Raw genomic sequence first — 24512 nt, forward strand, 5'->3', positions numbered from 1 at the left:
TTAAGAAAAATATTACTGGTTTCACACCCCCTCCCACCCCAAGACAGTGCCATTGTGTGTAGTGTGCAACATCACCCCTTAATATGTTCCTTTTGGTATAATTACGAATGAATGTTACTAGTGGGAGGAAAGTGTATCAATGCGATTGATAAAGCATGTACAATATATGTTATATCAAAGCTAGGTAGGACAGGGTTAAATCCTGGCATTAGGTCCAAATTAGATGCACCTGGCTAGCTTTGAATAAGAACCAGGAAATGGGTTCACTTTGTCAGTCTGCTGTATGTTGAGCAGAGTCAAGTGTGCTGAAGCTGGTAAGTGACCAGCCAAAATGTCAGCTATAGCTGGGAGAGAGAAGTCAGGATCTCTCTCTGAATGGAGACTGCACGGGTTAGCTAGGAAAGCTGAACAGTCTGTGTGGTGGAGCTGCAGAGAACTGTGTGGAAGCTGCAGCCTGTTCAGTGTGAACTGTATATGGCATTGAACACTTGTATTTTGGTGCTGGAGCTCAGGCTTAAAGTGATACTGGTAGGGATCATACCTCTCTTGTGTGTAAAGTTTGCCTTTGGGAGAAAGGACTGTAATCTGTTCGGGTGAGCCCACACTGACTTGTACAGTATGTCCCTGCTGAAATCAATTCTTTCTTTGCTGTTATACTTCTGTGCCCAGAAGAGACTGTTTTTGGTTTTGAATCCCTTGGAGCTTTATGAAAGCAAACCGTATTGCCTGTGTGAACGCTACCTAATACCCACCTGAGCGCATGAACCCCTACACTAAAAATATATATATAATTTAAAAAAAAAAAAATCATGGTAAAATTCCTTATATTGTAATTACTTATGTAGTATTACACTCTCTGCCTCCACCTGCTGAGGGCTTTTCCTAGTGTGTGTTCTTAGCCCAATCGGCTTTCTCTTGCCGGCCCATACCTTTCCTCTCTTACACTAAAGAAACATCTGCAGCTGCATCTCCCTTCCACCCCAACTTTACTCCAATTTTTTTTCTCCCCTTCTGCCAAGAGCCATGCCATTTTTTTTTTTTTTTTTTTTTTTTAGTTATTATTACATTAACTTTTTTATTTTTTATTTTTGTAGCTTTGAATGACACCATTCATTTTACCATATAATGCACTTAAAAATACACAGAAAAATCCAAGTGGATTGTTCATTGTTGTAAAAATGACCTGGCAATATAATTTTGACTGTCAGGACAATGCCAAATGTGTGTGTGTATAATAAATATATATTAGTGAAAAAAAATTCAGAAATGATGCAAAAAATAAAAATCGCTTTGTGTTCATGTTTTCTGAGACCGGTAATATTTTCTTCTGATGGAGTTGTGTAAAGCTGTTCTTTCATATGGAGACCTGGTGGTTTTTATTGATAGCACTCAGGTTTACATATGAAGTTTGAATCTTTTTTTTTTTTTTTTTATTTTTTTTTTTATTGCATTTTATACGTAGGTGTGGCAGTCAAAAACTAATTCTGGCATTTCCATATTTTTTTTTTTTTCCTGGCATATATTAGACAGGATAATTAATTATATATTTTCATAGATCGGTCATTTATGGACACAGCAATAGTAAATATGCTTTTCAATTAACTTTAATCAATTATTTTCTTTTACGTATTAATCTCCTTCAAATAAAATGTCAAAAAAAGACACAAGAAATGTTGCATGTTCTGCCATTTATTTTTTTTAAGCTACGGTTTTACCTAAAAAGAATCTCGAGCAAAGCCACAAAATAAATGTATTTCACGTGCTCACCTTCTGTTTCTTGCAAGGTCAAAAGCCTCTCCGAGTACTTGACATTGCTGATCTTTTACCTGCGGCCCGGAGATAATATCTGATGAGTGGATTACATTGATCCTGTGATAACGGACAGTCGGGAAGGGTTTTGGATCTTTGTGTGTGCACCACAATAGTGTGAGAATATTTTTCTCCATGTTCTTGCGTTCTGAGCTACAGCTGCTTGTGTAAACACATTGGATGTAAGGGATCAACTCTCGAAAATCCAGATCTAATCACGAAGAAGAAAGCATCTTGTATGTATTTATCCGTGCAAAGCTCCAGACATTTAATATAAGAGAGCTGAGTTATTAGCATATCTCCCAAGATATAGCTATAGTTTTGAGACTGACCAAAATTTGGCAGCTGATATCACTCCGTCATTCTGATGGAATTATAAGAGCAGACTGGTTGCTTTTAAATGGGGGCTGGTGCTTGAAATCCTTGTCTTTTACTGTTAATTATGGTTGCTTCCAAGCAGACATGCAGTCATCATGGCTTTGCATCAAAAAGGCTTTACAGGAAAGGACATTGCTTCTTGTAACATTGCTCCTATTTCAATCAATTATCAGATCATTTAAGAATGTTTTATTACTGAGCAGAAGACTTCAGGGCACCTAAGAAAGTCAAGCAAGTGACAGGACCATCTCCTAAAGAGGATTCAGCTACAGGAGTTGTTCAACACCTGTGCAGAGCTTGCTCAGGAATGGCAGCAGGCAGGTATCACAGTGAGGCGAATTCACTTCTCTCCAAGAATAACATCAAGGACAGACTGACCTTCTGCAGGAGGTACATGGATTGGACTGCAGAGGACTGTGTTAACGTTTTTTTTTCTCTGAAGCCTCCTTAAGACGTTTTGGGACTTCTAGAAGAGTAATTGACCAGAGAAGAGAAGGTGAGCTCTACTATGAGTCCTGTGTCTGCCAACAGTAAAGCCTCCTGAGATTATTCATGCATGGGGGAGGCTAAGGATATCTCCCATGTACAGTGTCATCCATGGCCCATTATCTACCATATATACCAGGGCTGTGGAGTCGGAGTTGGAGTCGGTATATAATGGACCGACTCCGACTCCTAAAATATATAATAAATTGGGTACAGTAATTCAATGCAGGATGTGCTGAATATTCTTTCATAGGAGTTTGGGAAAGTTATGAAATGTCCTATAAATGGCTGTTATATTCCTGATCTAAGGCTACATTCACACACAGCGTTTTTCCTGTGTTTTTTGAGGATACGTTTTTCAGCTGCAAAAGTTGATCATCTTTTTAAAAAACTGCATCACCTGAAAGGTTTTTGAGCTCATAGATAATGTTACTCAATAGCAAAAGCAGATTAGAAATCTGCTCTATCTATCCATTTATCCATATCTGTCTATCCATATCGTATCTGTACCAAAAAGAATGAAAACCGGGTAGTACACCAAGATATATTCTGTTCTATCTAAATATCTTGATTATTGGATCATAAAAATGATTAAATGTCTGAGGTTCACATTGTACTACAATAAATTTTTCACTTAAATATAAGCAATATGTGTGGGAGTCGGAGTCGGTGTAAGGGAAATTGAGGAGTCTGAGTCGCAGGTTTGGCTTACCGACTCCACAGCCCTGATATATACAGTGCTATCTGTCCCCCATTATCTCCCCTATACAGTGGCCTCTGTCACCCGTGGTCTCCCACATACAGTGGGATCTGTACACCACTATGTACCATATACAGTGGCCTCCGTCACCCATAGGGCTTCCCATTTTAAAAGAATGGCCCAATGACTGGACCAGATCGATGGTTTATTCCTATTTCGAAGAATTCCGTAGATACTACCGACTGTGAAAACTATCGGACTATTGTGGTTATACCTCATGCCAACAAAATACTACTGAAGATCCTGTAAAGACTGCTAAAGTCTTACTATGACGAGGAGCTGCCAGAGGAACAACCAGGATTCAGAAAAGGCAGAGGAACAAAAGATATGATTACTACCATTAGATGGATAATGGAAAAGGCCAAAGAATGCAACAAGGACATCTGATTTTGCTTCGACAACAGCAAAGCCTTTGACTGTGTTGAACACCTTAAAGTTTGGAGTACCATGAAAGGTATGGGTCTGCCAAACTATCTGATCAACCTCATTAGGAACCTTTTATATCAACCAAAGAAGCAACAGTCCGAACATGGCGTGGTTCAAAGTAGAGCGATTTGTCCGATAAGGCCGCATCCTGTTACCATTTCTCTTCAATTTATATGCAGGAGCTATTTTCAGGAAGCCCGACCTTGCCGAAAAAGAAGGAATCAAAATTGGTCGAATCGTCAACAATCTAAATATACAGATAATACAACTTTCATAGAAACAAGCGTAGATGGAATTGAGGGACTCATGGAAGGTCAAGATGAAAAGCTTCAACATGGGACTGCTACTCAATACAAAGATGTTGACTACTGCCAGGTATGACTGGGACACATTTGAGATGGAGGACGACGGACTGGAAGTTGTAAAGAACTTCATCCAATGATCACTCAAGATGTAGCAACGACACAGGAAGTAGATAGGAGAATATCTATGGGCAAATTAACCATGAAGTCACTGGACAAGGTCTTCCAATTGAGGAACATTTCACTAGTGACGAAGACATGGCTCGTACATAGTTTGGACTTTTCTGTGGTAACATACGGGTGCAAAACCTGGACGATAAAAATACAAGACCGAAGAAGATTCAACTTCTTTTGAAATGTGGTCCTAGAGAAGGATGTTATCCATACCATGGATGGCAAGAAGAAGAAACAAACCAAGTCAGACAGGTCACTCAAAGCAAAGAATCACCAAGCTATGACTTGCCTACTTTGGACACATTATATGAAGAGAGCAAACAGTGGAGAAGGACTTCATGGTCGGAAAAATGGAAGGAACAAAGTGAAGTGGAAGACCAGCAACCCAATGGCTTCATACTATCAAGATAATGGCGATGAAGACCCTGGTGGACCCATCTAGGCTTGCACAAGATCGATCCTACTAGTTCCTACAGAGCGTTCATCCATTAAGTCGCCAAGGCTCGAGATCGAGCCGAAGGTCGTTAAATAATACGGTTCTCAAATTTGTCCTGATCGAAGATGCTTTCTGTCATTGAATCGAAGCACCGGCTAAAGCATCGAATTTGGGCATTCCTTCAGTCAAATTAACACGTTTTAAATTACAAAAAAAAAGTTTACTGCCACAGAAACAACAATACTATAATGTGTTGCCCGCTCGCTTGGTATGTAATGTTGTGATGGATGCAGACTCCTCTGCTCGGTATCTATGAGAAGGCAGAAGGTCATTTGTGATCATGACTGGATTGGCCATGCGTTCGGGCTGCGTGCTCGGCTGCACAGTTTTGTTCCATTCTCATGCGGCCATTGGTGGTTGCGGGCAGACGGATTTTCGGACGCACAACAAGGCGCACTGTGTGGCGTCACCCTTGAAGCAAAATTCAATTTACAACCAACTCGTAAATCAGTGAGTACTTAATAAGATACGCCTGCATGTGATCTATCCATTAGCACAGGGGAGCCACAGAATAAAAAATATCCTATAGTTCCAGCTTTTCTGTGATTTAATGGGAGTCTGTCATCAGAAAATGATTTATTGGTTAAATCTCGTTATGATAAACTTGTTTTTTTGTTTTTTTTTTTTATTTTATTTTCATATTTACCGTACTATGTATTTATAAAAAAGACTACCATAAGTCTTTCATTTTTCTCACTATTAGGCCTAATTTTAGACTTCTACTTCCTACTCTCTACAGATTGACTTTTCATCCATTTTATCATAATCAGTTTGTCATAGCTCACATCTCCTCCTGCATAACCGATAACACCACCATATACAGTAGATAACACAGTATCCACAATGTCACAGCTCACCACCACCTCCTGTACAATGACTGATAACACCTCTATATACAGGATCCACCATTTACAATAGGCGGTCACAGCTCACCTCCTCCTCCTATAGAATGACTGATAACACCTCTGTATACAGAAGAGAACACATGATCCACCATTCACAATAAGTGATATCACAGCTCACCTCCTGTACAATGACTGATAACCTCTATATACAGGATCCACCATTTACAATAGGTGATGTCACAGCTCACCTCCTCCTCCTCCTGTACAATAACACTACTTTATACAGTACATAATTCTGATAACACCTCTATATACAGCAGATAACACAGGATTCGCCATGCACAATAGGTGATGTCACAGCTCACCTCCTCCTCACAACGATCTTTGCCCCGAATAGAACATTCTTAGATCATTTTTCTAAGTGTGAGTCGGTCTGTTGCCGCTATAGTCCATGTGACTTATAAAGGGAATGGGAAGTACAGTATGAGTCTAGTATTGGGCCAATTGCAAATGAGATTTGCAAGATTTATTTATTTTTTTGTATTATAGTGATATGAAAAATAAAATAAGTTTCTTAAAGTACAATTAATTTTTAAAGAATAGATCTGTTCCTGATGACACATTCCCTTTAATGCTGAATCACATGACTTTGCCGGGGTGGGGAAAAAAAAACACCAACAAAGTCTCAGAGGTGTAGGATAAATGTGTAGAGGAGGTAGGATACAGATGGCTGTGGGAGTGGAGTGGCGCGTCCCATCCATCAGGCGGCCTCTTTCAGGAGCTGCTTTTATGCCTTTTGATACAATGAGGGACCGGGGAAGCGATTATTTCCTCTTTGTAATTAAGCGAGAATAAAACATGATTAAAACAAAGGAGTAATTGCATTTTGTAGATACTGGTTTTCCCGGGCGCTGATTAAAAAATGTTGTTTACACAGTCTGGAACCTAATAGACTCATAAATTCATCACTAGGAACAGCCGACCACGGAAGAAGCTTCTCCTTCTAGGTGAGTAGTAATATAGTCTGGCGGGATCTGTCGACTGTCAAAGGGTAGGACAGGAGCGGTGCACGAGGTGATCTCCCTCCTACTCTGCACTGGTGTAGGATCGCTAAGGGCGAGCCCTGGAGGAACACAACGAGCACACTCGCCTTCCCTGTGGAACCACCCCCCAAGCTGCAGCGGAGATCTGTGGCGGCTCCATAAGTGATCAGGTCACTAGAAGAGTGGGTCATAAGATACGCCGCCAATGACGCGCTCATCAAGTCACTTGACCGCTGCAACCAATCTCTGGCTGCAGCAGTAATGTTGGCTTCTAAACGAAGCAAACATCACTTGTTTATTTTTATTCTCTTAAAAAAAAAAAAAATATAAAAACATCCATGATAAATAATTCAGTGTAGGACCACTCCTTTTAATCTATTAGCCTAAGCAAACAATCACTACACAAAAATCACCTCACTCTCTGGAGGAATCAGGATGTTTAGTCCCCTGTCCTCAGTATTCAGCCCAGAGGGAGTTCTCCTTTAACTGCGGTAGTAGGCATCCCGGGCTCGCCGTCGCTAGTGAAAGCAGAGGGAGCGCTTTCATTTTCAAAGCGGTCCTCCCTCTCCCTGTGCGCGTGCTTTCTTCGCACGCTTCTACAGCCTATCTCAGGGCTCCTTTCTCTTTAGCCCTGTCAGCGTGTCATTAACCCGCCCACCGCCAGCGTTCTCTTCCTGGATTTCCGGAGCTTCTTCCTCCTTCTCTCTGGATTTTTGCCTGGGGGCCACAACGCTAGTGTGTCTGCTTCTGAACCTCGGTAGGCTCGACTCTTACTCTCCCTGACGCTTAACTTGGCTCCCCTCCCCCCCCTCTGTTTCTTTCAGGTAGTGTTTCTAGCACTGAGATTTATGCCCAACCCTGCAAGGGCCTTCTGCTCCAGACCCACCGCTACTCACTACGCCTGCGCGTGCTGTAAAAAGAAGTGGGCTTCAGGTCAGTCGTCTCCCCTCTGCCCGTCTTGCAGCCCTTCCGCCATGTCTGCCCCTCAGGAGCTCTCCGAACCCCGGGTGGAGACCACCCCACCCCCTGAATGGGCCGTGGCGATGTCTGTCAGTTTCTGATCTGACAAAAGTGTCTCAATCGCTGGTCCAGGTCTTAGAGCGGTTACCTCAGTTATCTGCAGTCACCTGTGCACCGACCGCCTCTCATAGTGAGTTGACAGCACCAGACCGTGACCCTCAGACGGACAGACCAGGTAGGGGCTCTAGGAAGCGGGTCCTGTCTGGCTCTTCTTCCAGTTCGCAGGGTCCCTCCGCTTCTCTCAGGCTACGCTCCTCGTCTCACTCATCGGCAGACGATCCTGGGTCAGACGAGGATTCACAATCTGTATCAGACTCAGAGTTGGACAATATAGCTAGAACTCGGGATATGGTAGATAGTCTCATATCGGCTATATACCAAACACTCAAGATAAAGGATGATAAGGCCCCCCCCTCAGGAATGCTCTGTTTCCCTTAAGAAAGCGAGGCCTCCATCTCGAACCTTTCCTAATAACAAGGATTTCGACACTTCCTTAGCCAATCACTGGCAACATCCTGAGAAACGTTTTTCAGGCCGCAAGTACTTAGATGTACTTTATCCCTTCGATGCGGATCTAGTCACAAAATGGACCAAAGCTCCCGAGGTAGATCCACCAGTCTCTCGTATTTCCTCTAAGATGGTTCTTTCCCTTCCGGACGGAGCTTCTCTTAAGGACCCATCAGACAGGCAAATAGTCGTTGGCTAAGTCAATCTTTGAGGCATCCGGCGCATCCCTCTGTCCTATCTTCGCATCCGCTTGGGTGGCGAAAGTCATTTCGGCTTGGGCAAAAATTCTGCGCAGGGGCATTTCAGCGGCAGCTCCTCAGGACGAGCTGTCAGATTTAGCAGACCAAATTAATCATGCAGGCAAGTACCTTTTGGCCGCCTCCTTGGATGCGGCAGAGTGCGTAGCTAGAGCTAACAGCAACATTGTGGCCGTACGCCGCATTCTTTGGTTGAAGTCTTGGAATGCGGATACCACCTCAAAGAAGTCGCTCACCAACCTGGCATTTCACGGTACTAGGCTCTTTGGCGCCAAGCTGGATCAGATAATCTCGGATGCCACTGGTGGAAAGAGCACTTCCCTTCCCCAGTCCCGCCCTAAGAGGTTCTTCAACAGGAAGGTTTCTCGGCCTTTTAGGTCCTTTCGCCCCTTCTCTCCCACAGAAGGTTCATCCCAGCAGGACCAGAACACTGCTTTCAGTGACCAGAGAAAGCCATCTTATAAGCCGGCCCCTCGCTGGAGATCCAGAGGTCAGCCTTCCAGGTCCTCAGGCTCTCGATCTGGAAGGTTTTCATCTAAGTGACGGGTCACCCCCACCTGGAAAGCTTTCCAGGGTGGGAGGCAGACTTTCCTTTTTCAGGGGCGCGTGGCTATCCGTTGTCGACGACGTTTGGGTCAAGGAAATCATCACATCCGGATACAAAATCAAGTTTTCTTCCCTCCCAAACAGTCGTTTCTGTCTGTCTCGATCCCCAAGACAGCGATCACAGGTTCCAGAGTTCCTTCAGGCCGTCTCCTGTCTCCTTTCCGCCGGGGTCATCGTTCCCGTTCCTACAAACGAACGGTTTTTAGGGTTCTACTCGAATCTCTTCGTAGTCCCGAAAAAGGACGGCTCTCTTCGTCCAATTTTGGACCTTAAGCTGCTCAATCGCCACGTGAAGATCCGCCACTTAAAGATGGAGTCTCTGCGTTCGGTAATAGCCTCGATGGAGCCCGGAGAGTTTCTCTGCTCGGTGGACATACAGTATGCCTACCTCCACATCCCCATTTCTCTGCGCCATCAGAGATACCTCCGCTTTGCGATTCAGAACAATCACTATCAGTTCGCGGCCCTTCCCTTCGGCCTAGCCTCCGCCCCTCGTGTCTTTACGAAGGTGATGGCAACAGTCATGGCCATCCTTCGATCCAGAGAGATTCTTATCATCCCTTACCTGGACGATCTCCTGATCAAGGGCTCGTCCCGCCAAGACTGTCTTCACAGTCTTCCAGTCTTCACATAACCTTGGATGCCCTCAGATGCCTCGGATGGATAGTCAACAAGGACAAGTCCACTCTGCGCCCTACCCAGCGTCTGACCTTTTTGGGCGTGGAGTTCGATACAAATCTAGCCCGAGTGTTTCTACCGAGGGACAAGTTTTCAACCCTTCGAAAGGGGATCCAGTCCCTTCAACACTCGAGGATCATGTCCCTTCGGTCCTGCATGAGAATCCTGGGGAAGATGATAGCCTCTATGGAATCAGTGCCCTTTGCACAATTCCACTCTCGCCGTCTCCAACTGTTCCTCCTGTCAGTCTGGGAAAACCTCGTTTTCTCTGGATCGCCCCATTCTTCCGCTCAGAGTCAGACAATCGCTGACTTGGTGGACGTTGCCGGCGTCAGTTCTCCACGGAAGATCCTTTCTCCTTCCTCGGTGGCAGGTCATCACCACCGATGCCAGTCTCCTAGGATGGGGGCGGTCTACTATCAGAGAACGGCCCAAGGGCGTTGGAACGCCCAGGAGACTCTTCTGCCCATCAACCTTCTTGAGATCAGGGCAATCTTCCTCGCTCTCCTTCATTGGCAGCATCTTCTCGTAGGCAAACCGGTCCGCATTCAGTCAGACAACGCCACGGCCGTGGCGTACATAAACCACCAGGGCGGTACTCGCAGCAGGCAGGTGATGTCAGAAGTGGCAAGGATACTCCGTTGGGCAGGGCGTCACGTGCCGGCGATTTCCGCCGTTCACATTCCAGGGGTGGAAAACTGGGCAGCCGACTTCTTGAGTCGCCAAGGTCTAGCGTCAGGCGAACGGTCCCTTCATCCCACAGTCTTCAGTCAGATTTGCCAGCGTTGGGGCACCCCGGACGTCGATCTTATGGCATCTCGGATGAACAACAAGGTTCCTCACTTTGTAGCCAGGTCCAGGGATCCTTTAGCCGTCGGTTACGACACCCTAGTAATTCCGTGGTCCCAGTTCCAACTACCTTACCTGTTTCCTCCGCTTGCCCTGATCCCAAGAGTGGTCAAAAAGATAGTCAGAGGGCATCCCAGTCATCTTAGTGGCTCCAGACTGGCCGAGACGCTCTTGGTACGTGGAGTTGGTGAACATGCTCGCGGACGTCCCCTGGAGGCTTCCAGACCGTCCAGATCTTCTCTCACAAGGCTCCCTTTACCACCAGAGTTCTCAGTCTCTGAGTTTAACGGCATGGCCGTTGAGGCCGCGATTCTGAGTGAATCGGGGTTTTCCAACCGGGTCTTTCAGACCTAGATTAAGGCTCGGAAGCCGGCTTCCTCCCGCATTTACCATAGGTACTGGAAGGCCTTTTTTCGTTGGTGTGACGAAAACGATGTTTTTCCACTATCATTCTCCATTCCTCCCATTCTTGGTTTCCTCCAGTCCGGTTTGGATGCGGGCCTATCCCTCAGTACCCTCAAAGGCCAGGTGTCTGCCCTAGCAATCCTCTTCCAGAAGGATCTAGCTTCCTTACCGCAAGTGAAGACTTTTCTCCAAGGAGTCGCCCATGTGGCTCCTCCTCATCGTTCTCCGCTAGATCCATGGGATCTCAATCTTGTTCTTGGCGCTCTCCAGAAGGCGCCGTTCGAGCCAATCCAGGATATCCCGCTGTCTTTTCTTTCATGGAAGGTGGCTTTTCTAATCGCCATTACATCCATCAGGAGAGTTTCTGAGCTGGCGGCCTTCTCCTGTCGTTCTCCGTACCTTATCCTCCACCAAGATAAGGTTGTTCTCAGGCCAGTTCCTTCTCTCCTTCCGAAAGTGGTATCTCCTTTTTCACATTAACGAAGATATCGTCCTTCCATCGTTTTGTCCTGCGCCTGCTCATCCTCTGGAAAAGTTGCTCCACAAACTGGATGTAGTGAGAGCCTTGTGTGTTTACCTTGCCAGGACCGCTTCCTTTCGCCAATTTGATTCCTTGTTTGTCATTTCTGAGGTCGCTGGAAAGGTCTTCCAGCTTCCAAATCCACAATTGCTCGTTGGATTCGGTCTACCATCCTGGAGGCCTACCGTCTTCAGGAGAAACGGCCCCCTCCGGGAGTGAAAGCCCACTCCACCCGGGCTGTAGGGGCTTCTTGGGCTGTGCGGCACCAGGCTTCGGCCTTACAACTCTGCAGGGCCGCGACCTGGTCGTCTTTGCACACCTTTGCGAGGTTCTACAGGGTTCATACCCAGGCCTCGTCTGATGCAGCTCTTGGTAGGAAGGTTCTGCAGGCGGCGGTGGCGCATCGACCGACCTAAGCCCTTCCTTATTTCGTTCCTTTATTGTTGTTCCCACCCTCGGGACTGCTTTGGAACGTCCCATGGTTATCTGTGTCCCCCAATAAGGCGATAAAGAAAGAGGGATTATTTTTCCTGGTGAGAGGTTGAAACTCTTTAAGAAAGTTGTAAGTTGCTTTTAGAATTAGATGTTTTTTTGTTTTTTAAGTGCAGCAGGAATCTTTGGGTCCAATTCATTACTATATTTACACCTTTTTTTTTTTTTTTTTTTTACACCTTTTTTACTTAGTTTTATCTAGCCTGTCTTTTTTTTTTTAAGTATATTTTATATTTTACAATAATTTTTTTTTTAACGTTTGATATTATACATTTTTATAGCGCCATTTATTCCATGGCGTTTTACATGTGAAAAGGGCAAATATAGACAAGTACAATACAAGGCACACACAGGTACAGAAGAAGAGTGAATTTTGTAAAAAAAAAAAAAAATTATTTTGGACAGAATTCATGAACGTGTACCATTTTTGGCACCAAAACTGTCAAAAACAAAAAAAACCCACTGACTTAAGAGTACTGTAGTTGATGGATCAGGAACCTTCTAGGCCTAGGTCCTCCATCCTTGGGATCGTTGAGGGTTTACGTGAAGTACGGGCTGAATGTATAGACTTTGACAATGATGTCCAGGGGCTGATAGCATCAACAACGCTCCGCTCTCTTCAATCTCTCTGCCAGCGAGCGCGATAAACCGGGAGTGACACAGAGGAGGAAGCGTCCACAGCAAAGAGCACCTTGTATGTTCCTTTATCTGTGCGCTACATGAAGACGCACCGCGCCTGCAGTGTGCGTTACCCTCTCCCTGTCTTATCACTACCCTTGCGTGGCTGCCTTACACCACGGCGTTATCGGTGCCCTGGTACGGCGAGCGAAGAGCACTTCTGAGCTACTTCATTTTCAGTGTCGAAGCTGTCTTTTGCTTAGATGTAGTGACATCATGTATTTTAAAGGGGTTGTCCAGAATTTGGATATTGACGACCTTTCCCTAAGATAGGTCATCAGTATGAGATCTGTGGGGGTCCGTCACCGATTAGCCATTTCTTGGTCACGCAGGGGCCGGAAATAGAGTGCACAGAGTGGAACTGCACAGCTCTGTACACCGTGTAGTGGCCATTCTCAGGTACTGCTGCTCAGCGCATATTGAAGTAAATGGGAACTGAATGACGCCGTATTCACTTTTGGAAGATGTGGTCTTTGAAAACCATTTTAATGGGACTTAGATGGGGGTCCCACTAACCCTATACTAAGTCTTGCACACACCCCCTTTAAAGGTTCCTTCCATTAGGCATGACTGCCTTACCTTGAGCTTGACAGAAATGGCCATACACATCCCTTAATTTGTACTCCTCCTTCTATCTCCATGGTAACAGACTACAAACAAACCCTATGTAGTCTGATCTTGTAGTCATACTGCTGTCTTACCTTCATTTTGCCAGTTTTGACCTGCCTTTTGTTTTTTGTTTTTTTAAATTTTATTTTCTTAACCCCTTTCCTTTTCAAACGACAAAACTTGGAATGTACTTTGAGGGTAATAAGGCACGGCGGAGGTGATTATTTATTTTCAGCGATGTCTCCATACATTTCTCGCCGTGCGTGTTGTGCTGCTCCTCGGGGCAGCTCGGAGCAGTCATATTTAGGTTTTTCTTAGTAAGCCCACACAGCTGTTAAGACCAGGTACATAGACTCCGCTTTTATCTCTGGCAAGTGAATTTTCACGCAGGGGCTTTTATCACCCTCTCTAATCCCACCATTTCTGTCAGGACATAATCTCTTTCTCAAATTTACATTTTAATTACCAGACCAGCTGAACTGGCTAAAATCAATAATGTCAGCATTCCGCGGCCTATCTCCGAGCCGGGAGCCCTGCCTCTCTATTTCCCACTATCGATTGATTTTCCTGAACACAGTCCTCTTTATTTCTCCCAGCAAATAGGTGCCATTTGGTCATTTAAGGCATTAAGAGAATAAAAAAAAAAAAGCAAAAAAAAAAGAGAATTCTTTTGCACACAAACATTTTAACGTGATTCTTCATAGGATTCTGCGAGAGATTTGTTCATTTGAGATTGCTTCAGATTTGCATTGGGACGTTGGATAATATTTAAAATGGAATTAAAGTGAATTATTCGCTTTTACAAAGCAAATTATCTTCTCTTCAATCCTCCCCCCCCCCCCCCCCAATAATGAAATAATAGCTTTGTGGTCCCCTCACCCACCATATGACTGGTTATCATAAGGGTCTATGCACTGTTGCAGTTACCATCTGTGTATAAATGGTGAATTGGGGACAGTTAACCCCCATGGAAATCACCAGTGATGCCTGACCATAGAAGAAATTTCCATTTTGCGGAATGATAAAAATGGCACTGTAGGAAAAACTGAGTTCTAGACCACCAGTATGTTCGTCACGGCCAGCCACTCCTGTGTTCTCTATGTGAGAGCTTGCAGTGCGGGCTTAGCTGTGTGCTGAACAGAGGGATCGGCCGTTGGAATTCAACATGTCGGATCCTTCACTTTCTCAGCATTATATCTCGGGACAATTGAATGATCTCGCCAACTGCTGTGGGTTCAGCCCACTAATATCTGATGTGTTTGGCCTGTTTAACATCCTGCGTGGAGTACCACTGCCAGTCGGAACTGACATCCTTCCTCATGCACCACCCCCATCAGAACGGACATCCTGCTTCATGTAACTTCGTCCTCGGAACTGACATCCTGCGTCGTGTACCGCTCCCCCTCGGAAATTACATCCTGCGTCGTGTACCGCTCCCCCTCGGAACTGACATCCTGCGTCGTGTACCGCTCCCCCTCGGAAATTACATCCCGCGTCGTGTACCGCTCCCCCTCGGAAATTACATCCCGCGTCGTGTACCGCTCCCCCTCGGAAATTACATCCCGCGTCGTGTACCGCTCCCCCTCGGAAATTACATCCCGCGTCGTGTACCGCTCCCCCTCGGAAATTACATCCCGCGTCGTGTACCGCTCCCCCTCGGAAATTACATCCCGCGTCGTGTACCGCCTCCATATTGGGGATGACATCCTGTATCGTGTATTAAGAATTACATTTATAATCTAGTTTGATAGAGAGGTTACCCGCCTCCTCCATTTTCCAGAAGAGAAAAGCTGCACTTCTTGCTCTGGAGGAATGGAAATAATTGTGGATTTTATAAGGACAGCCTGTTGTTTTTATTAGGCACTGTGTAATGCTTCATTTTCCCTGCGGTGGCGCCGTGGGGAGTATTCAGTTGTTGCCATCAAGGTTCCACAACGATCACCACTGATCATTGAGGATCCCAGCAGTAGGACATCCTGGCTTGCATCAGCTGATTGTTGGACACTTCAAACTGAAAAACGGACAAGTGTTCCTCCCAAACTTGGTTGGCACAAACTAGAGGACAGGTTTGGGCACGTTGTGGCTCTTGGGGCCACAGTTCATTCTTTTATCTTTTTTGTATGTTAGGTATTTTTTTCTTGAACTAAATTCCCTGCGGCTTTTGTTCCCATTTTATACCAGTTTTTTCAGTCTGTGACTGAGGGTGATTTTTATTATCCAGATGTTTTCATCTTCTTCGACTTTTTTTAAAAAAAATGGAGCATTAAACTTTACACCTGTGGTTCCGCCTTTTCCAGTGGATTACTCCTGTCCATAAATGAAGCTCTTGAGTGATGTAAGGAGATTACTATGCTTAACCTTACTTTAAGACACCCATGATACTTAATCACTGCATTTCCAGAAAAAAAAAAAAGTTCCGTTTTCTTTTCCGAATGTGGCGCCACTTTTGTCCATTGGTCGTGTCTAGCGGTGCACCTCAGCTCCGTTTGTACACTTGGAATTCTCCAGTCTCCCGGTATTTGCCGCTTGTGTTGACCATTTTACACTAATGGACGTCAATGTTGCAGGTTTGGATGCTGCGCCAAATTCGACCCTATGTGCGAAAAAGAAAAGGCCACGTATCAGATGCCGGAGACGAAAAAGGAACGATGAGGAATCTGATCCGACTTCTGCTGCTGCAACGCTAAAAGTCATGCGGGACCGCCTGTTGGCCTCCACCTCTTCAGCATCAAGGTATCGGACGACTTCACCTTCGAGATTTTCTCACAGATCATGTTTTCTAGAGTTTCCATTCAATATACAAGAAATACTTAATAGACATCCTACCTTTGTGGCAAGCACTGTCATGAGAAATGTTTTTAGGGCCCCTAACTCTTGTATTGTCCATCGAGTTCCATCTTGTACTCCTGTGTAAATTTGATGGCCACACGTGGAAGTCTTCTATATTTTTCAAGCCCACATGCTAAATAAAGCCCGGTTTCTTACTAAATCGATCTCAAGTGAAACTTTCTAGTGTTGATTGGTGGACATTAATTGGGTGGCGTTGCAAATGTGAGTTTTCCTGGACTCTGTACTACCTGCAGTGGCCTGGAGGTGGCACTGTGCGGAATAGTCACCGATCAGCAGATCACGCTTGAAAGGTGAATGTTAAATGATTTTGTGTCTTCCTCTCTCAGCTCAGGCGAGCCTAGCAGTAAAAGTGGAAAGCGGCAGGAAGAGCTATCGAGAGCACCTGTCGTCCCATTCGGATTAGATCTGCACTACTGGGGGACGGAGCAGCCCACAGCTGGCAAAATACTCAAGTTAGTAAACTGTTTGTCTTTTTCACAAGTGGGGATTTGTGGGGTGGAGGATGTCTGCGTTCCCAGCCCTATTAGTATTAATTTCGGGGGCTGTTTTTTCTTACGAGGTGGTTTGTTTAAGCAGAGGTCATGGTCTGGCCGCCAGAGCTGAGATTAAGGAAATGCAGGATGGTCCGGTTTACAGGGAGGTGAATGTCGGGCCAGGAACCACCTGGAAATCTGTCATCATAGGACTAGAATCTTGGAGGTTTATCACCAACGGCTGTGAGGTCGGCCAAAATGGAGCTACAGACTGAAGCGTTAGGAGAGAGAGTATAATAAAGGAAAGCTGTAGCTCACCATTTACAGTTTACTTATGGCCCCCTGAGCTACAGACCACCGTTAAGCAATCTGCAGCCTGGCCAGGTGTCTCCCAGTGTGGCATCTGCCTGTACCAGAATCCGTGTGGATAAAACTGCATTCACACTGCATTTTGCAGTGTCTTTACCCTGTGCAAAAAAAAATGTATACTGTACATATACAGTATTGCGCGCGTGTGTGTGTGTGTGTATATGTGTATACATACACTCACTGGCCACTTTATTAGGTACACCTGTCCAACTGTGTGTTAAGACTTAATTTCTAATCAGCCAATCACATGGCGGCAACTCAGTGCATTTAGGCATGTAGACATGGTCAAGACAATCTCCTGCAGTTCAAACCGAGCATCAGTATGGGGAAGAAAGGTGATTTGAGTGCCTTTGAACGTGGCATGATTGTTGGTGCCAGAAGGGCTGGTCTGAGTATTTCAGAAACTGCTGATCTACTGGGATTTTCACGCACAACCATCTCTAGGGTTTACAGAGAATGGTCCGAAAAAGAAAAAAAATCCAGTGAGCGGCAGTTCTGTGGCCGGAAATGCCTTGTTGATGCCAGAGGTCAGAGGAGAATGGGCAGACTGGTTCGAGCTGATAGAAAGGCAACAGTGACTCAAATTGCCACCCGTTACAACCAAGGTAGGCAGAAGAGCATCTCTGAACGCACAGTGCGTCGAACTTTGAGGCAGATGGGCTACAGCAGCAGAAGACCACACTGGGTACCACTCCTCTCAGCTAAGAACAGGAAACTGAGGCTACAATTTGCACAAGCTCATCGAAATTGGACAGTAGAAGATTGGAAAAACGTTGCCTGGTCTGATGAGTCTCGATTTCTGCTGCGACATTCGGATGGTAGGGTCAGAATTTGGCATAAACAACATGAAAGCATGGATCCATCCTGCCTTGTATCAACGGTTCAGGCTGGTGGTGGTGGTGTCATGGTGTGGGGAATTTTTTCTTGGCACTCTTTGGGCCCCTTGGTACCAATTGAGCATCATTGCAACGCCACAGCCTACCTGAGTATTGTTGCTGACCATGTCCATCCCTTTATGACCACAATGTACCCAACATCTGATGGCTACTTTCAGCAGGATAATGCGCCATGTCATAAAGCTCGAATCATCTCAGATTGGTTTCTTGAACATGACAATGAGTTTACTGTACTCAAATGGCCTCCTCAGTCACCAGATCTCAATCCAATAGAGCATCTTTGGGATGTGGTGGAACGGGAGATTCGCATCAGGGATGTGCAGCCGACAAATCTGCGCCAACTGTGTGATGCCATCATGTCAATATGGTCCAAAATCTCTGAGGAATGCTTCCAGCACCTTGTTGAATCTCTGCCACGAAGAATTGAGGCAGCTCTGAAGGCAAAAGGGGGTCCAACCCGTTACTAGCATGGTGTACCTAATAAAGTGGCCAGTGAGTGTGTGTGTATGTATATATATATATATATATATATATATATATATATATATATATACTCACTGGCCACTTTATATATATTATAGCAGCACTACCAAAATTATACAATTGGTGCAAAACTTGTTCAGCAGTGTCCAAACAACCGAGTTAATAAATCAAGAAAAATAGGCAGCACTCCAAATTAAATGTGAAAAAAGTGGATACTTTAATGATCCTCAGGTGGCGACGTTTCGACGGTGACCCTTCTTTATCAAGCCTATATAAATTGTGTTCCAAATCATTATGCAAAAAGAGTTTAGGAGTGATAAGGTTAAAATTTTTTTGTTTGTCATTTAGGGTACCGTTACACCTAGCGATGCACCATCGATCCCGACTATAGATATGACGCGGTCAGGATCGCTGGTGCATCGCTAGGTGGTCGCTAGTGAGCTGCCTAACAGGCAGATCTCACCAGCGGCATCGCTGGGGTCAGGGGTCGCTACGTACCTGTCAGACACGGCGATCCTGCGTCCTCCCGCCCGCCTCCACGCGTCGCTCGTCGGCGCCACAGGAAGCCCAGCAGGAAGTGGCCGACGAGGAATGGTCCAGGAGCTTCTCGCGCGATCAGCGATAACCAGCGGGGGAGCCGGTCGGAGGTAAGTATCACATGCAGCGATATTGCTAGCAATATCGCTGCAACGTCACAAAATCGGTGACTTTACAGTGATATTGCTAGCGATATCGCAGTGTGTAACGGGGGGGCTTTACACTCATTGATGGTGATGTGTGTCAGGGCTCTTTATATCACTGAAAGCAATTGCAGATACCTGTGCACATTAGTTTGGCAGGTGTTTCCAAATAAAGGCAAGACTACTTATGAAGGCTGTTCCACATTATTAAGCAGCCTACATTTTTTGCCAAAATGGGAAAGAAAAAGGATGTGTCGACTGCTGAGAAGCAACAAATAGTGGAGCATTTAGGTCAAGGCATGACTACAATCAACATTGCCAAGACACTTCATCGTGATCACTGCACAATCAAGAAGTATGTAGCTGATTCCCAGCACACACGTGTGCGTGCTGATGAGGAAAAATTGAGGACTCTTTCCAACATGCAATTGCGTCAGGTTAAAAGAGCAGCTGCAAAAATGCCTTGTCATAGCAGCAGACAAGTTTTTGAAGCTGCTGGTGCCTACAACGTCCCCCGAACAACAAGATGCAGGGTCCTTCAGAGATTTGCAGCTGTGCGTAAGCCATCCTGCAGACCATCTCTATCCACTGCACACAAGCAGAAACGGCTCCAGTGGGCCAAACGATACATGAAGACTGACTTCCAAACTGTTCACCGATGAGTGCCGTGCAACGCTCGATGGTCCAGATGGATGGAGTGGAGGATGGCTGGTTGATGGACACCCCATGAAAACACGGCTAAGGCGCCAACAAGGAGGAGGAAGAGTAATGTTTTGGGCTGGAATCATGGGGAGAGATTGTCGTCCCCTTTAGGATCCCTGAAGGGGTAAAGATGAACTCCATAATCTATGTGGAGTTTCTAAAACCGCACTTCCTGCCATGGTTCAAGAGGAAGAACCGTGCTTTCCGCAGCAAGATCATTGTCATGCATGATAATGCACCGTCTCATGCTGCAAATAACACATCTGCATCTCTGGCTGCTATGGGCATAAAAGAGGACAAACTTATGGTGTGGCCACCATCTTCCCCTGACCTCAACCCCATTGAGAACCTCTGGAGCATCATCAAAAGGAGTGTCTATGATGGCGGGAGGCAGCTCACATCTAAGCAGAGGTTGCGCTACATATTTTTCAGAGGAGTAAAAATACTCCTCCCAATATTTTTGAGGAGTATTTTTCACCACGGAGGAGTACGCAATTTGTATGAATTAAAATTGATGCTACACACGCTGAGATGCACAGAGAGCGCGCTGCGATGACGTCAGTCACGCGGGTCACGTGTCCGTACGGCCGCTGCTGCACGCTACCACCCGCTGAGAGACAAGCACAGAGGGCGCGCCGCGGTGACGCGAGTCGCTCCACAACATCTGATACTGCCCTTTCCCCAGCTCCGTCCAACTCGCTGCCACTGTAGCTTAGAACGATGTGTCCCGTGGACGTATCGTACTAATCTGAAGGCGTTTTTTCGCCTGCCTGTGCGTCATAGATGCCCAGACAGGCGTTAATGCGACCTCTGAAGACACCTTATAAAAGGGATTTAAATCCGCTTGCAACTTTGGAAGGGGGAACATTCCGCAGACGCGGATTTTGCTGATTTTTCCATATTGTGGAGATGAATCGGGAATCGGAACAGAACCGGGACCAGAAACTGGGGGCGTTAAAGAGATAAAATGCCCCGGACAGAAATCAGTCCATTCACATATAGAAGATTCCAGAACATCACCCACTGCTAGAAGGGAGACCCCCGGGGGTCGTACAGGGACACAACATGCCTCGTGCGCCCCCTGCAGGCTGGACAGGAAGCACAGTGAGGGGAGCAGGCAGCACGGAGGCCTGTGGCCGGTCACAGCGGCCCGCACTCCATTACAGCCGACAGGAGCATGGACGAGCAGCACACAGCCCTCCCCACAGTCCCCGAGGGCTGAGGACCCGGCACTCACCGCCCACCCGGTACATATTCGCCGCCATCTTTCGCTCTCCCGCGCACAATAACTCGGGGCGCCGAGTGTGTTTCCGGTGCCCGTGGTGGGGGGCGGGGATACTTCCGGTAAGAAGGAGAGGGAAGGACTTCCGGACAGTAAATAAGAGGAGCTGGTTGAAAGTATCACTTCCGGCGGGCAATGTAGACGGCCTGTCACTGAGCGCAAGTGCAGCTCTGATACTGCCCTTTCCCCAGCTCCGTCTAACTCGCTGCCTCTGTAGGTTAGAACGATGTGTCCCGTGGACGTATCGTACTAATCTGAAGGCATTTTTTCGCCTGCCTGTGCGTCATAGACGCCCAGACAGGCGTTAGTGTGACCTCTGGATCTAAGCAACAGCTCTGGGAGGGTATTCTGTCCACATGCAAAACAATTGAAGCACAAACCATCCAAAAACTGACAAATTCAATAGACGAGAGAGTTCAGAAGCTTCATTCCAACAAGGGGTCCTATGTGCAAATGTAACATCACCGAGAATAAAGTTTTGACTTGAAAACTGTTTGATTTCATTTTGTAATAAGCTGATAATGCTTATAATGTCACAATTGACCATTTTTTTGTTCAAAATAAAAATAAAAAGGTTGAAAACTCTGCTGTGCATAATTTGGAACATGCATTTTGAGTGTTTCTTATTTTTAAAAATATACTGTTTGTTCAAAAACATTTCAATTATACTAGAATATTAGATGACTGGAAAATAACTGACTGCAATTCATATAGGTAATTTAGAGAAAATATGAGGAAATATTGTTTGCATAATAATTTGGAGCACAGTGTATGTGTAATAAATATATATATGTGTGTGTGGGTATATATGTATGTATCTATAATATATATATCTATCTATAATATAACGGGCTAAGCGTCACTCTGTCTGAAACCTTTATAGACTGCGCAAGCGTGACACGCCTGCACAGTCTGGACCCAGAGTGAAGCATCTCCCACAGTGACACAGACCCCCAGGAGATCGTGGTAATGCGTAAGCAATGAACGCATACCGCGATCTCCGCAACACCTTACCAAACCCGGTGGTGGTGTTGCCGCGGGGTCTTGTGTCTTCAGGTGTCTGGAGTGGGCGTGTTGTGGTGCCAGAATCGGCACTTGCGCAGTCCGCGCTTACCGCTGCCATTTTGTTGTACACACACTGCAGTGTATCTTCAAGAACATGGCAGCGGAAAGCGAGGACTGCGCAGGCGCGGAGTCCGGCACCACAACACGCCCAGAACAGGACAGCGCTGGACACAGGGAAGAAAGGCGAGTATAAATGTTTTTGTTTTTTTTTGTTTTATGTGTGCAGTTTAATAGGGGTGAGGGGACCATGTATACCACGAAAGGGGGGGTGAGGGGACCATGTATGCCACGAAAGGGGGGGTGAGGGGACCATGTATACCACGAAAGGGGGGGTGAGGGGACCATGTATACCACGAAAGGGGGGGTGAGGGGACCATGTATACCACGAAAGGGGGGGTGAGGGGACCATGTATACCACGAAAGGGGGGGGGGGTGAGGGGGCCATGCATACCTCAAAAGGGGGGTGAGGGGACCATGCAAACCTCAAAAGGGGGGTGAGGGGACCATGCAAACCTCAAAAGGGGGGTGAGGGGACCATGCATACCACAAAAGGGGGGGTGAGGGGACCATGCATACCTCAAAAGGGGGGGTGAGGGGACCATGTATACCACGAAAGGGGGGGTGAGGGGACCATGTATACCACGAAAGGGGGGGTGAGGGGACCACGCATACCTCGAAAGGGGGGTGAGGGGACCATGTATACCTCGAAAGGGGGGTGAGGGGACCATGTATACCTCGAAAGGGGGGTGAGGGGACCATGTATACCTCGAAAGGGGGGTGAGGGGACCATGTATACCTCGAAAGGGGGGTGAGGGGACCATGTATACCTCGAAAGGGGGGTGAGGGGACCATGTATACCTCAAAAGGGGGGTGAGGGGACCATGTATACCTCAAAAGGGGGGTGAGGGGACCATGTATACCTCAAAAGGGGGGTGAGGGGACCATGTATACCTCAAAAGGGGGGTGAGGGGACCATGTATACCTCAAAAGGGGGGTGAGGGGACCATGTATACCTCAAAAGGGGGGTGAGGGGACCATGTATACCTCAAAAGGGGGGTGAGGGGACCATGTATACCTCGAAAGGGGGGTGAGGGGACCATGTATACCTCGAAAGGGGGGTGAGGGGACCATGTATACCTCGAAAGGGGGGTGAGGGGACCATGTATACCTCGAAAGGGGGGTGAGGGGACCATGTATACCTCGAAAGGGGGGTGAGGGGACCATGTATACCTCGAAAGGGGGGTGAGGGGACCATGTATACCTCGAAAGGGGGGTGAGGGGACCATGTATACCTCGAAAGGGGGGTGAGGGGACCATGTATACCTCGAAAGGGGGGTGAGGGGACCATGTATACCTCGAAAGGGGGGTGAGGGGACCATGTATACCTCAAAAGGGGGGTGAGGGGACCATGTATACCTCAAAAGGGGGGTGAGGGGACCATGTATACCTCAAAAGGGGGGTGAGGGGACCATGTATACCTCAAAAGGGGGGTGAGGGGACCATGTATACCTCAAAAGGGGGGTGAGGGGACCATGTATACCTCAAAAGGGGGGTGAGGGGACCATGTATACCTCAAAAGGGGGGTGAGGGGACCATGTATACCTCAAAAGGGGGGTGAGGGGACCATGTATACCTCAAAAGGGGGGTGAGGGGACCATGTATACCTCAAAAGGGGGGTGAGGGGACCATGTATACCTCAAAAGGGGGGTGAGGGGACCATGTATACCTCAAAAGGGGGGTGAGGGGACCATGTATACCTCAAAAGGGGGGTGAGGGGACCATGTATACCTCAAAAGGGGGGTGAGGGGACCATGTATACCTCAAAAGGGGGGTGAGGGGACCATGTATACCTCAAAAGGGGGGTGAGGGGACCATGTATACCTCAAAAGGGGGGTGTGGGGACCATGTATACCTCAAAAGGGGGGTGTGGGGACCATGTATACCTCAAAAGGGGGGTGTGGGGACCATGTATACCTCAAAAGGGGGGTGAGGGGACCATGTATACCTCAAAAGGGGGGTGAGGGGACCATGTATACCTCAAAAGGGGGGTGAGGGGACCATGTATACCTCAAAAGGGGGGTGTGAGGGGACCATGCATACAACGAAAGGGGTGGGTGAGGGGACCATGCATACAACGAAAGGGGTGGGTGAGGGGTCTATGTATACCAGGATAGGGGGGTGAGGGGGATATATATATATATATATATATATATATATATATATATATATATATATATATATATATATATATATATATATTAGTGCCTACAAGTAGTATTCAACCCCCTGCAGATTTAGCAGGTTTGATAAGATGCAAATAAGTTAGAGCCTTCAAACTTCACACAAGAGCAGGAGTTATTAACAGATGCATA

General features: G+C 46.5%; 1 protein-coding gene across 3 annotated transcripts in view; it reads left to right on the plus strand.

The window, feature by feature from the left end:
* Positions 1 to 24512, plus strand: part of UVSSA (UV stimulated scaffold protein A) — a 109461-nt gene that overhangs the window by 57976 nt on the left and 26973 nt on the right. For all 3 annotated transcript variants that reach the window (XM_073574417.1, XM_073574419.1, XM_073574418.1), the window contains 2 exons: positions 15908 to 16073; positions 16517 to 16642. In XM_073574417.1, coding sequence (XP_073430518.1) covers positions 15908 to 16073; positions 16517 to 16642 — 292 coding nt within the window. The remainder of the gene's footprint in view (positions 1 to 15907; positions 16074 to 16516; positions 16643 to 24512) is intronic.

This window comes from Dendrobates tinctorius, unplaced genomic scaffold (assembly GCF_039654945.1).
Source record: "Dendrobates tinctorius isolate UK_male_01 unplaced genomic scaffold, ASM3965494v1 ptg000039l, whole genome shotgun sequence".
NCBI lineage: Eukaryota > Metazoa > Chordata > Amphibia > Anura > Dendrobatidae > Dendrobates > Dendrobates tinctorius.